Here is a 15,155-nt window from a genome sequence, read left to right on the forward strand (position 1 = left end):
AGATTACAATTACAGCACTGATCTTAATAGGATGATTGCTGTAATGCTATTAAATTTAATCTGGCACTCTAATCCCTGTTGACAGATTTGTCTTTGCACACGCAGATTAAGCAACCTCATATTCATTGGGTGATTATCGCTTGTTCGCAGCAGGCAGTCACATCCAGTCAAAGTGTTTAGTCTTGAGTTTGCTCAACATAGATCTCAAGGTTTACAGTGAAGCCACAGTGGCACAATGCTTTTTTTCTTTTTCTTTTTTAAAGCAGGTACAACACACAGCACAGCTCACCTCATGTCTGCTTACAGTGTTCACTACACACACCTGACTGTACACTGTGAATGTGATTTCACTGAAGGTACAATGCAATACTTTTTTTTTTGATAAAGACATCTTCTCATCAGAAAAGTTTCATTTTAGAAACTAAGAGAAATACAATGCTTTCACAAACAAAAGCTTACACAGGTTTGCTGTTAGTGCTACTCTCTAGTAGTCTGATTTGCTGAATAATATTTAAATTCCTCTCGGGTGGACTTGTAAATGTAGCATTAAAAGGAGCAAAATGGGCCCAGAAACACAGCACAGACTACTATCACACTTCAGTGCTGAATGTATTAAGAAATCAAACCTACACATGGTGCCTTTAACCCTGTGTATGCTAACTATTCTGACTAATCAACACTATCAACTTTCATGTGGATCTATATCCTTGCAGCCCAAAAGGCTTCTTTTGAAACTGGTGTGTTTTCCTCTCCTGCTTTGCACAGGGTCATGGGGTCAAATAATTCATGCAATACTCTCCACAGGGATACGTGTTTTCCATGGAAAAACTTGGTGTTAGGTTGAAGAGAAATAGGGGCTTTTTTTGTGCAAAAGCAAACCACAAAGAAGTAATAAACCAGGACGGGGTAGGTTGAGGGTCATTGCTGACTCAGATGTGTTCCATCAAAATGGGAGCCAGTAATCCCATTTACTCTGTTTTAAACTCTATCTCTCAGCTCCCAATTCTTTTTTTTAACCTGACACTCACATTTCCCTCATTTAGCCAATATTCAGCCTCCTACTCCACTTCCTAGTATTAGACTCCTCATCTCATCCTTGGCCTTTAAAACTCTATCTTGCAGGCGGGAAAGGTCTCGTCCTGCATGGCGACAGTGCTGTTGGATCCCAGGACAGTGATGCCCAGCTCTTTCTGTCTGTCCAGGGTCTGCTGGTACCACTCCTGCATCGACGCTGACTCAAAGGTTGGAATCACTGTAACCTAGAGTCGCAGAGAAAGGATGGGTGGACAAAAAGGAAGAAAATTATTTTTAAAGGGTTACATTTGACCTACAACACTTAAAGTTGTTCTTTGATATCAATGCCTACAGTTTTCAAGTTGTTAACTGTGGATTTGAACACATTAATAGATGTTTACAGAATCTACAGTTTGACGTTCAGCAGGCATGCTTTTAAAAACTGTTTTACAATGAGGAACATGGCCATGGTCGTCTCTCAACAGTGTTTTTGTAATTACTCTCGAAGCCAGGAGGAGGAGACAGAAGTTTCACACTCCAGCTTTAATGTAAATTGTACCATGCATAAATATAATTATGTGTGTCTTTCTACCTGCATAGGGTCAGGCCAGGATCTCTTCCCATCCAGTAGTGCATCCAGCGTATGCCTCATGAGCTCTTCCCTCTCTGGACTGTCACCACTGATGATGTAACAGGAGGATCGAACACATCTGAAGAAGTCCACACTGACCGTTGCAGAAGAGGCTCCAGAGGGAATATAGGCCAGGTCCACAAACACATTGACTTCTCCAGTGGAGGTTGACTTCGAGCCTGTGACAGAGGAGTAAGGAGAAACTGCTGTGTGAAACTGCTGATACCAAGCAAATAAACAGTAGACACACTTAGGAACAGCTTATACCTGTATTGGGTGAGGATTTTGCTGGTGCTGAGCGGGTGCTGGAGGAAGGCGTACGTATAGATGCAATGTTATCCTTGGTTGCCTTTGTGACTCCACTTTGGCTCCCTGTCCTGGTTTTCCCTGAACTGGCTCTTTGGGAGCCCTCAGTAACCTGGCAAAATTCAATTTTAGCATTAGATTGTACTCTGTTAGTGCTGCAAAGACCAGGATAATGCTATAATCAGAACTATAGCTGTTATAGTTTTTTTTTAGATTTAAAGAATCATGCAGGAGAAAATGTCAGCAATGAGCAAGTATGAGTGAGCATCTCCTCACTAAGGATACTCTTCAGAGAGTAAAAGGAGTACTGAAGTGCAAAACTTAAATTTCAAGATGTGGCTTTAAATTAACTTTATTTTCCTGTCCATATTGTAAAAAATGGTTTAAGTTTAATGGTTTAAAACTCCAGAAGCTCTTCACTTTTGCAGTATTTTGTTGCATTTCCTTTTCTTTAAATTATAGAAGCAGAAACAGTGCTTATGTGTGCATCTGCACACATAAGCCGGAAAGAGAAAGGGGGGGTATAATATGCAGCAAGGCTTTCCGGCTAGAATCATTTCATGGATATTACAGTTGTGTGGTATTCACCTTAACCATCAGAATGCTCCATTTTATTGATCTTTTAATTAACATTACTCTGGCCCTGACCTAATTAAAAACTGTCATGTCAAAGTTAGTATCGGTCCAGTTATTAGCATTACAGTTGCTTAGATTTTTCTAAAATAGCATAATCCTTTAGCATTACATGCCAGATGGCTTGTTACACAGAACCATCTGAGAACTTATCCTTGGAAACTGTTTGGAAAGGGGCAGGCATTTTCAAAAAATACTTCCTGGCAGGTGATTGGATGAACCATCTGTCTATCACTGTTTTACCTTGCGAGTCAGCTAAATTCACAAGATCACGAGAGAGCCCTCATATTTCCAGCTGCCTCGTAAGGTAAGTACACCTTTCCGCTGTGATTAGACTGATAATTACATGCTTTGACTTTATGATATCTCAGCACAAGAAAGTATGATCAAGAATACTTATAGCTACGATTTACTAACCAACAAATTTAGCCGAAATACACAGAACTTCAGCTCATGATGTACTATATTAACACAGATATAGTTTTCCTTCTGAGCGAATACAAAAATACAACAAACTCACCCCTGGTGTTTTTTTCCCACGCGTGCCAGTGGCTTTTGATTTCTTTCCATGAGCGTCGGAGTCAGCTTGTGGAACAGGCATGGAGGCGTCAGGATGTGGAGGCATGGGCGGGCTGTCCCTGAGGGGTGCTGGAAGAGGGTCCGGGGGCAGAGTCTGACTGGCACGGAGGTCGTGAGGGGAGTTAGTCGGCTCACTACATGACTCATCATCATCCGAGTCCAGAGCTCCATCTGCTGTGGTGGATGGGCAGTCCTCCGTGCAGACAGGGGCGTTTGATTCACTGGGTGAAATGTCCTTGGGGTTGTTGTTGTTGTTGCCATGATTCTGAACACTGAAGGCGCCTCTGGAGGGCTCGCTGGAACCCAAACTGCAGTCAGGCACTTTGAAATGCTTAAACTCACAGGGGGAAACCAGACATAGGTCCACATCGTGAGCTGACCCCTCAAAATGGAGGGTGTTAGGAGCTGGAGGTCGCCCCATCTCTGATCCTACAGATCTAGGAGGCTTCTTCATTGGTAAAGACATCCCCACAAAATGGCTTCCATTAGTGGAGTGATGAATAGTGTCATCAGCCTCTCTCTGGCTCACACTGGTGGGTCCCTGCTCAAAGGACATGGATAGTGATTCATCTACTTCTGTGGACTGAGGCGAGCTCACCTCTGCAGGCATTGAGTGGGTAGTGGTGGTGGTTGCAACTGAAGGAGAGGGGTCAGAGGCTCCTTCTTTTAATGAACCCAGAGAGAGGAAACTTATGTGCTTCTCTCTTGAGTTTGAGTGGCTCTCTTGAGTACTTTTGGGCTGACTTTGCTGCCCCTCACTTTGCATGGATGAATCATTTGTCTGGGTGACATCAGTTGACTCAAAGTTACCCATCTGGGCCTGTAACCTGCTAAGTGTGGCCCTGTTGCACCACACATCATCTGGGGAGAGACAATAGGGAGTATGGCCTGCACTGTTGGGCCGTGAGTCAGGGGAGGCAGGCTCCACAGTCTCCTCCTCAAGGCTGACAGGGGCCTGGTTCTCTGGAGATGATCGTGAAGGAGGGCTGCTTCTCAAAGCCCCATCCAGGAGAGTATATTCAGTTGGGGTCAAGTCCAGCTGGACAGTGTCCTCAATTTTTGGTGCCTTGTTCAAAGGAGATGGAAAGCCTACAACCTTTGCTGGTTTGGTAGCATTTACAGCTTCCTCTCCACTCTCTTGCACTCCATTATCACCACTCTCCCCTCCAGTTATCTCTGCACTACCTGCTGCTTCATTAGCTACTGTATCAGCAGCCTCATTGCTTCTTTCTTTGCTCAAACCTTCCAGGCTTTCTTCATTTCCTGACTCACTGCTTTTCTGCATTTCTTTATCTGCTGTTTCCACCTGTGTCTTTTCTCTTTCTGTTTCCTCCTGCAGCCTGAGAAAATCAGCTGTCATATCCTCAGGGGTAGACATTTTGGAACCGCAGGGGTTTTGATTCTGCTTTACCCTATCAAGGTCCTCTGGTTCTGGGATTTCTAACGCAGTGCCAGCATCTGGTTTTGCTGAGTTATTTGGTGATTCTGTTTTCACATGTGCCTTCTTGCCATCATTTACCTCCTTTCCATGTGGTTTCTTTATTTTCTTCGTCCCTGTTTTAGAGTCATTTTTTGCGTCCTTTTTGAGTTTAGTTTTATTTTCATTCTTTGGTTTGGAAGGGAGAGGATCCTTTTTCCCCATATCATTTCTCATAACACTATTATCCTCTCTGTTGCTAGTCTTCCCCTCCTTTTTTTCATCCTTGCCACTTCCTTTCTTTAAAGTATTCTTCTCTGACAATGCTGCTTTTTGCTTCATGCCTGTCTCTTTGATTTTGGTTTTATCAAAATCTCTTGAATCAACTCCATTGAAAACTTTTCCCTTTTCTTTCACCAGCACCTCCTTTCCCTCTTCTCTAACTCCTCGTTCTTTTCCTTGTTTGGTGGTTGCCTCTTTCCCTAGTGACCTGCTACTGTCCAGGCTCTCTGTCCTTTTGGCCTTTCTATCTTCCCCCAGCTTCTCCAGATCCCCAGTAGTCACAGTGGGTTTCTGGAGGAAGGCCAGGCTCTTCAGCTTCTCAAGCCCCTGCAGCAGTTTCGCCTGTGGGGTAACACCAGGGAACAGCACCCTGACCACCTTCTCCTGGGGGCACGCTGGGTGCCAAACGAGCAATGCAGACACTGAGGTGAAGGCTGTGAGGGGAAGATTATTGGATTTAGATGCTGATGACACTGTGTCTGGCCAGTTTTGCATGAATGTCTGGTACTCCTGGCTGTTTTTTCCAGGGTTGAGGATGTATAAATCCAACTGTCCCACTCCCATCTTTTGGAACAGGGTTAGAGGCTCAATGGGGGCTCCTTGTGGTCGAGACAATGGCTGCGGTCTGATGTCTAACTTCTTTAACAACTGCAGGGTTAGCGCCGCCTGCTGTGTGCTCTTCAGTACAGTATCCACACCTGACAAGAGGAGGAAGGACAGCTTTACATGACTGCAATTACTTTGTTTTCATATTTAGAAATCCAACAGGGGTCCACACATTAGTGCTTACCACATGACGAATAAATAATGAGTTAAAGGTACACTGCAGAGGTTTTTAAACCACTAATGGAACTGGTATTTCATAGTATTTTGATGAATGCATCCCTGGTTTCTTTGTATCTTATGTTCTACTAGTAGGCTATACACACAAGGATACACATGCACATATACATACAGGTGATGCCATATGCATTCCTATTTGCAGAAGGCAGTAATGCATTTGATAGTTGGAAGCAGTAACATGTCCACAAATGTAGCAATCCACCAGCATAGGCTATGTAAGCAGATTTGTAATGAACATAAACATTGCAGGTTTCAAAATATCAAAAAAATGTCCATGACAACATTTACAGAGGAAGTTCATGAGATGTACAGTTGGACCAAAACAATCAAGACTCAAGGAAGATATCACTGATTAATAGTCCCACACATACTGCTTATAAGACTTCAACTTGACTTTTACTTTTACACTTAGATATACCGTTATTTTATTGATATTGGTATCCAGAATTTAAGACCTTAAGACAGAGCCAAGCTCGCTGTTTCCCTGTTTTCAGTCTTTATGCTAAGTTAAGCTAACTGACTGCTAGCTTCTAAAACAGGTAATTTAAATGTCAATTAGAGTTCAGAGAAATCGTGATGGGCATTTATTTGTACTATTTTCTGAAAATGTTACCCAATAATTAACTGACTAATTAAGAACATAATCAGTAGGTTAATCAATCATTTAAAAAATCATTAGTTACAGTCCTTGTGACATGTCGTTGAAGAAGCTTGTAAAATGACCCTGGGTGAAGGTTATTTTGTCAAACTATTTCTGCAAGCAAGAACAAACTGTCATGCTTGGATCTGAAAATGTTTTATGAGGCAGGAAAATAATCTTCAAGGAGTCACACACGAGTCCTTCATATGTCTTCTAAAATCTTTATAGAAATGTGATAAACATGAGAGACATTCCCTGCTTACTTCTGTACTGTGCAACAAGAAGTTTTAATGAATCACTCACAGGGTTGCTGTTCCCCCTGCAACCTGCTGGGGGCATTAAAGAACACAACTCCAAGCTCTGGGGAGATCAGCCTCTTAGATGAGTCATCTGTTCAGAAACAAAGAAACACACAAACAATGAGAACATTTGTACATTAAAACAACAACAGCAACAGATGACTACAAAGTGATCTAATTACATCATCTTCCTGCAGTAACATCAGTAACAGGATTATCAACATCATGTTTCTTCTTACCTTTGACATCAGACACCAACTCCAACTCAGCCACCTTCCTCTCCAAGAAGGTGTTGACCCCAGGAAGGTTCTCTGTCCCAATGTGTGACAACAAAATTGCATCCACTCGGTCGAGGTGGCGGACCAGCTTCCAGAAACATGCCTGACAGTCTGAACCACCATCCATCAGCATCGTGAACCCATTAACGGCGAAGAAGGCACAGTCACCTCGGCCGGCAGGGAACACGTAGCAGCAGGGCCGGGAGAGCTTGAGGAAACCCACGGTGGTAGGAGGAGGCAGGAGCTCGAAGGGGGATTGTGGGCAAAGGGTGCCAGAGATTAGGGAGGTGAATTCCCCCAGGGCCTCCATGGCAGGCAGTACCTCTGGGGGATTGATGTGGAGCGTAAAAGGACCCTGCAGAGGCTGGTTTCCCAAGAGAGTCTTCCTCCACTGGCCGATGTTGGGGCAGCTGAGAGTCAGGCCGAACTTTGAGGAGGCAGCGTTTTCTTGATCTATGAACTACAGAAGGAGCTTTTCCTCAGCATATCTGATTTCAATATCATTAACTGCCTCAAAAGTAAAGGTCAGGCTGTACTCTAGAGGGCTATCTTGATGTATAGTCATATATTTATGTTTCAATTAAAGTGGAAATTGTTGATGACGTGCAAGCATAGGTGTAAATAAGATTGAAATGATTAGTCCATTAACCAGTCAATCAACAGAAAATTAATCAGTGACAATTTTTATAATCAATTTTCATAATTTTAGGTCTTTTTTTTAGCAAATATTTGGGGTACTAGCTTCTCTATTGAGCCCTGATTTTCGTTATTTTGTATCATTATAAAATAAATATCTTGGATTTTGGGCTGTTGGTCAGAAAAAACAAACTTCTATTTTTAGTCTGGGAAATTACTAAGGGCTTTTTTCAATATTGATCCAAATTGAGAAGATAATATACTAGTTAATCAATAGGGAAAGCTTTAAAATAAGCTAATAAAAATAAGAAAAATTATGAGAAATTATCGTACCTGCTCTGTTAGTATTTGTTTCAGATGGTTTGGTGAGAACAGTCCTCGGTGAAACAGAAGATTTCCACTTTCCTCTACGCTCTGGCCAGCCAAGATCAAAAGCTTATGAGCCGACTCCCTGGACAGCAGAGCAAACACCTGACCAGGTCGGGGGGAGACAGAAAGATTTTATATTGTGCAATATCACTTTACTCCTCCATCATCCATAATCATGACTAAAAGCACAGCAGTAGCAAAAAAGAAAAAAAGGAGTCATGCACAGCATAATTAATCGCAATAACCCATTATAATCGCATGAAACCATACAAATAACTATAATATTATCTGCAATAATGTATCATAATACAACAAAACCCAAATGAACATTTAATATTCCCTACTTTGTTTCTAGTGCCATTTAAATAATTATCATAACACATAGCTCGATCAACTATTTCAAAAAAGTTTCCTTGGATCTAGGATTTCTACCCTCACCTCAGAGTGAACCTGTTCCTGGGACGGACTGATCAGCACCTGAGTGTCCAACACTTTGGTACTGTGACGCAGACACTTCTGCCCTGAGAAGGCAGAGAGAGAAACAAAAGCTCAAAAAAGAGGGACAGACAGGCAGACAGCCAAGAGAAGCGAATGAGAGACGGGGAAAGTCACAGCTGAGGGAGTTAGGAAACAAGCTGAACGGTAAGCGAGAGGGCAGAAACAAATTGGAGGGGGGAACTCAAGGAAGTCAAAAGGAAAGTGATTGACTCCCTGGGCAAAAAAGAGGAAGGAAGAGTGGAGCAGCTGAGTCAGGGTGACTGTTTTAGGATGAGATGCCATGTTTACTCAATCTGCAGTGGAAATCCAGTATGAGGGGAACTGGATGAATGTCTGAGGATACAAAGCCGATCACAGCTTACTGGAAAATAACGACCCCAGTATGAACAAAAGTGTCTTTGTTTTCATGTCAAGTTAGACAAAAGGAAGCAAAGGCAATCACCATTCCTCTCTTGCTCTTGCACTGAACCACACTTTTAGCCGCACTAATGATGTGTCTCCACCACTTTGGTCCAGATTGACATAATGATTGGATGGCTTGTCATGAAATGGTTCCCAGAGGATGAATCCTAATAGTTTTATTGCATACCGTCACCAGCAAGTCCAAAGTTTTCACTTATAGTGAAATATCTCAACATCTACTGGATGGAGATATTCATGGTACCCAGACAATTAATCCTAATGAATTTGGTGATCCCATGACTTTTCCTTCACCATCATAAGGTTGATATTTATGGTTTTGAGTTAAATATCTCAAACACAACAGGATGGATAAAGATATGTTCCAATCATGATAAAGCTTTGTTATTCATTAACTTTTCATCTATTTCAACAGGTTACATTTTCTTTTAAACAACACTGGTACTGTATAACCAACTATCTCCAGGACTCATTTACTAGTATTTCCATCAGTCTCAGCTGCAATGTGTTTTTAGCACATGTTAGCATACTAACACACTAAACTAAGATGAACATGGTAGACATTATACTTGTTGACCAACAGTATGTTAGCATTGTTATTATGAGAATATTAACTTGCTGATATTTGCATTAAGCTCAAAGTAACACTGTAAATACAGCCTCATAGATCTGCTAGCATTTACATAGTTTTTGCATGTTTGGTTGCTTTCCAGTTTGACATTGTGATGCTGTGGCATGCACACATTGAAGAATGAAATATTAGTTAATTCAGTCTTCATTCAGTCATCTTTTACAAAATGACAAATCAATGCATTTAACAAAACGCTAAATCCAAAAGGTCTACAAAGTATCAATAGTAAATTCATGATGTATCACATACAGTACATGCAACCTTTCTGGCTGCCAGTTTGTGATCTCTAAAAAGAGTGTATTCATCACTTCACTTCACAGCTCAGCTGTGCTAGGACTGTCTGACACTGATGTTTGTTTGCCTTATTTTCCTGGTGCCTTGCTGTCTTTGGCTCTGTGTTCTAAAAAGTCACATGCAGAGAGAGAGAGGTGGCACTGCTTGGTTGTGCGTCTCCATTGTTTTCTGTCCACAGGCCCACCCATGTTTAACAATCACCCGACTGCTCCTCCACTTTCCTTCCTTCCTTCCTTGTTGACCCCAGACAGGCTGAGCTGGCGGGTTACCATGGGGACGGGGGTTTCATAGGCTATAAAGGGTCAAAGAGTTTGGGCAAGGAGGTTCACTCACATGAACACACTGTTACTTACCTGCACCCTTGAATGCTGCCGTGTGGTGGGAGAGAAATTCTTGGAGGTAGAGGTTTAGGTTACAGGATTTTAAGTCCACGTCCCATGACTGAATACCTGGAGACATGAAAGACATATGGTCACATGTGGCAACTCTTTCTTATTCTTTCTTCACTTCAAATTAAAGTTCAAATATGCTTTCTGTGAATAATTAGGTTATAGCCATTTTTGCAGACCATATAGAATAAAAAGAAACAGTGAGACACAAGAACATTCTGGTCCAATGAAGCCCAGTTCATCCAAATTTCTATTATTTCATTTAAACTGAAGGACTAAATGTGCTTTTATAGAGATGATTCATAAACAATTTAATACCATATTTGATTGTATAGAAATCCATTGTGACTAAGCTGATAGAAGTGAGGTTTTTTCTTAGCTCATGAAAAGTTGATGCAAATATTTGTTACTGTGACAAAATGGTGATTGGCCTGATGATAAGGATGAATATCTCTTTTCTCTCAGTATTTCTATTTCCTTGTCTAAATAAAGCCTGTGTAGTTTTGTTTTCTCACAGGCACTCAGACATACTTCTTCAATAACTGTCCTCACACAGTACAACACAGTCTGTAATGCATCACTGTAGCACGCCATACACTGTTTACAGTGTCTGTATCCACAGCCAGCTTCCTGCTGTAGATAAGGGTAAATGGTTAATGAAACGTCGTTTACAAGTGTGCTGGCTGAATATACGCACTGTAACGTTTATCCCCAGAAGCTCATCCTCAATGATATACTGAGGCAAAAGACAAACCACCCGCTCCAGACTGCTTTTAATTATAATGTGCCCACAGGGATGGGATGATGCTGATGGTGGAGTATCGCCAGATGACGCATCCTCGGTCAGTAGGGTGGATAAAATTACATAAACACTGCAATGGGGCCAATGTAGCATCATCACTGATTATTTAGGCGATGAGAACTTGCAGGTATCATATATATATAACCTACTGTATACGTATATGCATTTTTATCCGAATATACAGAGCGTCTTGCAGTAAGTGTTGCAGTAAACGTAGCCTACCTCGTACAATATCCGCGCTGATGTGTCCGGTCTGTGTGAGGTGTGCCGTCCGTCCTATAATGATGAGCAAGGAGTATTTGTGGGGCCAGAAGTCGAGGTTTGCGGTCGCAGCGCGCCTCGGCTCCTCCTGGACCTCCCTCTCCAGCACCCGGCTGGACGCCATGTTGGAGACTTAGATGTGATGTCATTGCAAAAGCCCGACAGCGCCTTTTTATTACAGAGAGATGACAGCTGCTATGCAGGAATGCAGCCGTGCATTAGTGAATATGTAGGCAGAGGCTGAATCATTGATGACATGTGGCAAAAAAAAGGGGAATTAATATTTCTTTATTTGTTTTTGTTTTTTCGTTTCTTTGTCGTTTCAAATTACCCATGATGTTTATGGGAGGAAACGTAAAAATCCAGCTGTTATCATAGTTTACAAGTCATGTAGTTGAGGTGTAATTAGGCCTAATACTGCATTTGTATTCATTTTTTAATTCTCTCTCACTCACGGTCTCTCTCATATTGGAAATAGTCACAGACAAAGAGATATTTGAATTCAAGTTGGTTTATTTATCGACCCCCTCATACAAATATATATATATATATACACATATATATATAGAAACCAATGCTAGGATAACTAACAATCTTCTCCCGTAAACAAAAAACAAACAAACAACATCATAAAGAAAAACCTGGATTTATCACAAAAACTACATTCAAAGTCTATAACAAGATATCACGATCAAACACAAGTAACTTCCCCCTGTGCCACAATGATCAGAGAAAAAACAGATGACAGATGCTTGCAGACCTTTAAATCTATTCAAAACCAATACTCCATTATTTCCTGATCCAGGTTTACAAAAGCAAAACGTCCTTTATTAATCACATACCACATCACACTCTTTCCACCCTAAAAAGAACATTAGCAAACCTCCCCGCCTCATCTCATATTACTGAGGGATTATAGCCTCTTTCTGTCACTCCAACGCCGTGAACCCTCTGTTGTGTTTCTTGCACCTTCTTTAGCTTTTTCTTTCACAAACACTTGAGGACATAAAAGTTACAGGCAGTCCCCCGGGGGCAGCCGCACAGTGTGCCGATACGAGCGCCTTTACGCACGGCGCATGGCTCCCCTGCGTCACACTGAAATGATAAAAAACACAAAAGTCATAAAAAATGTGGACGTATACTGAAGTTGTAGACTTGGTAACGGATCAAACCTGACGGGGAGACGAATATTTACAAAATCATGTGTCTATTACTAGTTTCCAGTCCTTGGAACGTAGGAATTTACGCATAGTTTGTTTGGATTTTTAAGATCAAAAGCTTATTAGAAACTTTTGTTTCATACAAGGTATATATTATAAATCTATATTATATGAGGTTTATTAAAATGCAATCAAATATTTTAAAACAAATGTATCATTTTATAATTGAGTGTACTCACCGACGGCAGCCAGCCCAGTTTTTTCTCTGAGGGCATCTCTTTGCTCCTCAGTTTTACCAGAACTTCTTGTAAAGCGTCAATCTGCATAGAAAATTGTCATTACAGACTAAAATTGAGAGAGAGAGAAAAAAAAACTTGAAACCAGATTTATTGTCTGTCTGCCAAAGCACCAACGGCCTTTATTCATCTAGTTGACCCATATGATACCCATACCCCTTGTAAATGTCTTACCAGGTCTTTCTCCTGTTGGGTCTTAAGCGGGAAGTCCAAAGCGCGCGTCTCCAACGAGGAGTCCTCTGCCTGGGCGAGCCACAGGTAGGCGCAGCAGCAGGTGGCCGCAATGAGGAGAGTCCGACCGCTGACCATGGTCCTGAAGTGCAAGCAGCAGAAGACTTGAGTCTGGTGGGTGGAGAAGAGTGGGAAATCGAAGAAGGCTCCCTGGATGTTTGGAGGTCTCCTGTATAGATACCCCCTCTTTATAGGCGCTTTACAGCTGCTGTTGACATCAGCCACCCTCTGAAATATTCATGGAAACTTTGACATGGGTGACCCTGCTCAGCACCTTTGTATATTTGGCTGATCACTGGAAGGAACATGACCAGATGAAAGGAAGGATGGGTAAAGGTGGATTTAATTGTACAAAACATATTTGATAGTGGTGAATGGAGGACAGTCTGGTATCTTTATCATAGGCTTCAAATCTTCAGTTGTGCCATAAATGCCATTGGGGGAAATTGAGTTCAGGTGAAAAAGTGGCACAATCTGTGGTCTATTGTATGCAAATCAAGCTTTTCAGCTAAACATATGTCTGACTCATTGATGAGTCATTTTGATGTGTCAGAATCAGGCTGAGAACTCATCACAGACAGTACATAAAAGCAACATGACAAAACTGATGTGTGAATCTGAATCTGTAAAATCCAACTGAGAAAGGACATTGTACTATAAAGCTTTATCTTAAAACATAATGTCATCTTACATCATATGGAAGGTAACCTTTGTCAACACCAGGGCTCTCATGTCATCTATGTTCAATAAAGCTGAAATCAGACTTCGGGTTAACCCATGTTGACACCAATCTGTTATCAGGATCCAATTTCCTTGTGTAGGAATAACCTTAACCAACCCCTTAAGCAATTTCTGTGGCAGGCAGGCTTATATTTGCACAACCACCATGTCAGAGACCTCATGTCATTCACAAATCGGTTTACCCCTGAGAGGCCATTACTCCACCATGTCGATCATGATTCATGATCTCCTGCACTGTCTCCTGAGAAAGTCAAATAAAATCAGCAAGATGTGGGCAATTATAAATATGTAAAGTCTGTGATTCACTCATGTTAAAATTAATAAATGGAAACAATAATTTTAATCTTTTTGTGTATGGGTGATTGTGTATAAAATGATGAAAACCACCAAATCAAACATGTATGAGGAGATAAATATGCTGATTTGCCCACATATGTTTGCATTGCTTTTAGTACATGATATTATAGATGCATTAAAATCTCATCACCATAGTTCAGTAACTGATCATACATTTCCTCACTCAGTGACATGAAGGTGGGATGAATACAATGATAACTTGCCAGTCTCTGTTGTCTTATCGAATGTATTCTTTTATCATGGCACCAAGTCGCAAAAGACACAGTCAATTTAAAATCTATTCCAGATCAGCAGTTTTATACAAAAGCAGAGGACACAACAAGGTCATAATAGGGAGTCAATGTTCTATAATATCTCCAGTTAGAGCCAGTTTCCCATACACATTCTCAAAGCAGGAGCACAAGGTCTTTATCTTTACAGTTGGACTTTCTGTCTCTCCTTAGTAGGTCAAAGTTGCGATACCCTTAAGTTATACAAAACATCTTGACATAACTGTGTTTCAGGTCTTACATTCATTGTCAGTGTCAGGAAGTGTTGAAATAAGCAAATGAAATAAGTGATGTGTAAGTGTAACTGAAATGATTCAGTCCAGTGGTGGACTGGGACAATAATTCAGGCTGCTCTCTAGGTTACCTTTTTCACACGTACCACTAGACCTCTAATTTTGTAGGCTAACCCTATATGTTGATATAACAGTTAAAAGACTAGTTATAGATTTAGCCACTATGTTAATTGTGGAAGAAAGTTATCCAAATAACTAAATACATTAATTTGGGACTGACTATTGGCAACTTTTTTCCTATTCTAGACTTATTTCCCTATTAGCTGTCACTATCCTCCTGGGGTCCACACAAAAACAACAATAAGAGACAGCAACTTAAAACCACACAGTATCAATTAAACAAGAATATCCAACATACCTAAGCCAAATATGACAATAAGAAAATAACACAGTGTTCAGTCTGTTTCACCTCAACAATCCTGCTCACACTCAGCGTGTTGGACGGTGATGACTTTCCCCAAGCTAACTGTGCAGCAGAGAGATTGCCCTCCACTGCTGGATACATAACATGAATATTAATAACAGTAAAGCACTTCTCCTCACATTGTTATTCTCATAGAGGTAGTAGACTGTAGGATGTTTTCAA

General features: G+C 41.2%; 2 protein-coding genes across 2 annotated transcripts; both read right to left on the reverse strand.

Moving 5' to 3' along the window:
- Window positions 1-1,103: 1,103 nt before the first annotated feature.
- Window positions 1,104-11,346, reverse strand: LOC128374904 (microtubule-associated protein 1S-like). Its single transcript, XM_053335124.1, has 10 exons — window positions 11,184-11,346; window positions 10,124-10,219; window positions 8,366-8,448; window positions 7,892-8,029; window positions 6,846-7,382; window positions 6,645-6,721; window positions 3,105-5,538; window positions 1,913-2,063; window positions 1,607-1,824; window positions 1,104-1,259 (listed from the first exon to the last, which is right to left on the reverse strand). The coding sequence occupies exons 1-10, from the start codon at window positions 11,344-11,346 to the stop codon at window positions 1,104-1,106; spliced, it is 4,053 nt and encodes a 1,350-aa protein (XP_053191099.1).
- Window positions 11,347-12,119: 773 nt separating this feature from the next.
- LOC128375529 (cocaine- and amphetamine-regulated transcript protein-like) lies at window positions 12,120-12,987 on the reverse strand. The gene is made up of 3 exons (XM_053335902.1): window positions 12,853-12,987; window positions 12,622-12,702; window positions 12,120-12,317 (listed from the first exon to the last, which is right to left on the reverse strand). Exons 1-3 carry the CDS (start codon window positions 12,985-12,987, stop codon window positions 12,210-12,212), a joined length of 324 nt encoding a protein of 107 aa, XP_053191877.1. The 3' UTR covers window positions 12,120-12,209.
- Window positions 12,988-15,155: the final 2,168 nt, after the last annotated feature.

This window comes from Scomber japonicus, chromosome 16, assembly GCF_027409825.1.
Source record: "Scomber japonicus isolate fScoJap1 chromosome 16, fScoJap1.pri, whole genome shotgun sequence".
Classification (NCBI taxonomy): Eukaryota; Metazoa; Chordata; class Actinopteri; order Scombriformes; family Scombridae; genus Scomber; species Scomber japonicus.

What these genes read in the sequence shown, in the direction of transcription:
- LOC128374904 (XM_053335124.1), bottom strand. Translation starts at nt 11,346, where the DNA reads ATGGCGTCCAGCCGGGTGCTGGAGAGGGAGGTCCAGGAGGAGCCGAGG. An exon ending in AACAAATACTAACAGAGCAG is followed by an intron (nt 7,383 to 7,891) that starts GTACGATAATTT and finishes CTCCTTCTGTAG; the next exon opens with TTCATAGATCAAGAAAACGC. An exon ending in AAAATCCTCACCCAATACAG is followed by an intron (nt 1,825 to 1,912) that starts GTATAAGCTGTT and finishes CCTCTGTCACAG; the next exon opens with GCTCGAAGTCAACCTCCACT.
- LOC128375529 (XM_053335902.1), bottom strand. Translation starts at nt 12,987, where the DNA reads ATGGTCAGCGGTCGGACTCTCCTCATTGCGGCCACCTGCTGCTGCGCC. An exon ending in CCCAACAGGAGAAAGACCTG is followed by an intron (nt 12,703 to 12,852) that starts GTAAGACATTTA and finishes TTTTCTATGCAG; the next exon opens with ATTGACGCTTTACAAGAAGT. An exon ending in AACTGGGCTGGCTGCCGTCG is followed by an intron (nt 12,318 to 12,621) that starts GTGAGTACACTC and finishes TTATCATTTCAG; the next exon opens with TGTGACGCAGGGGAGCCATG.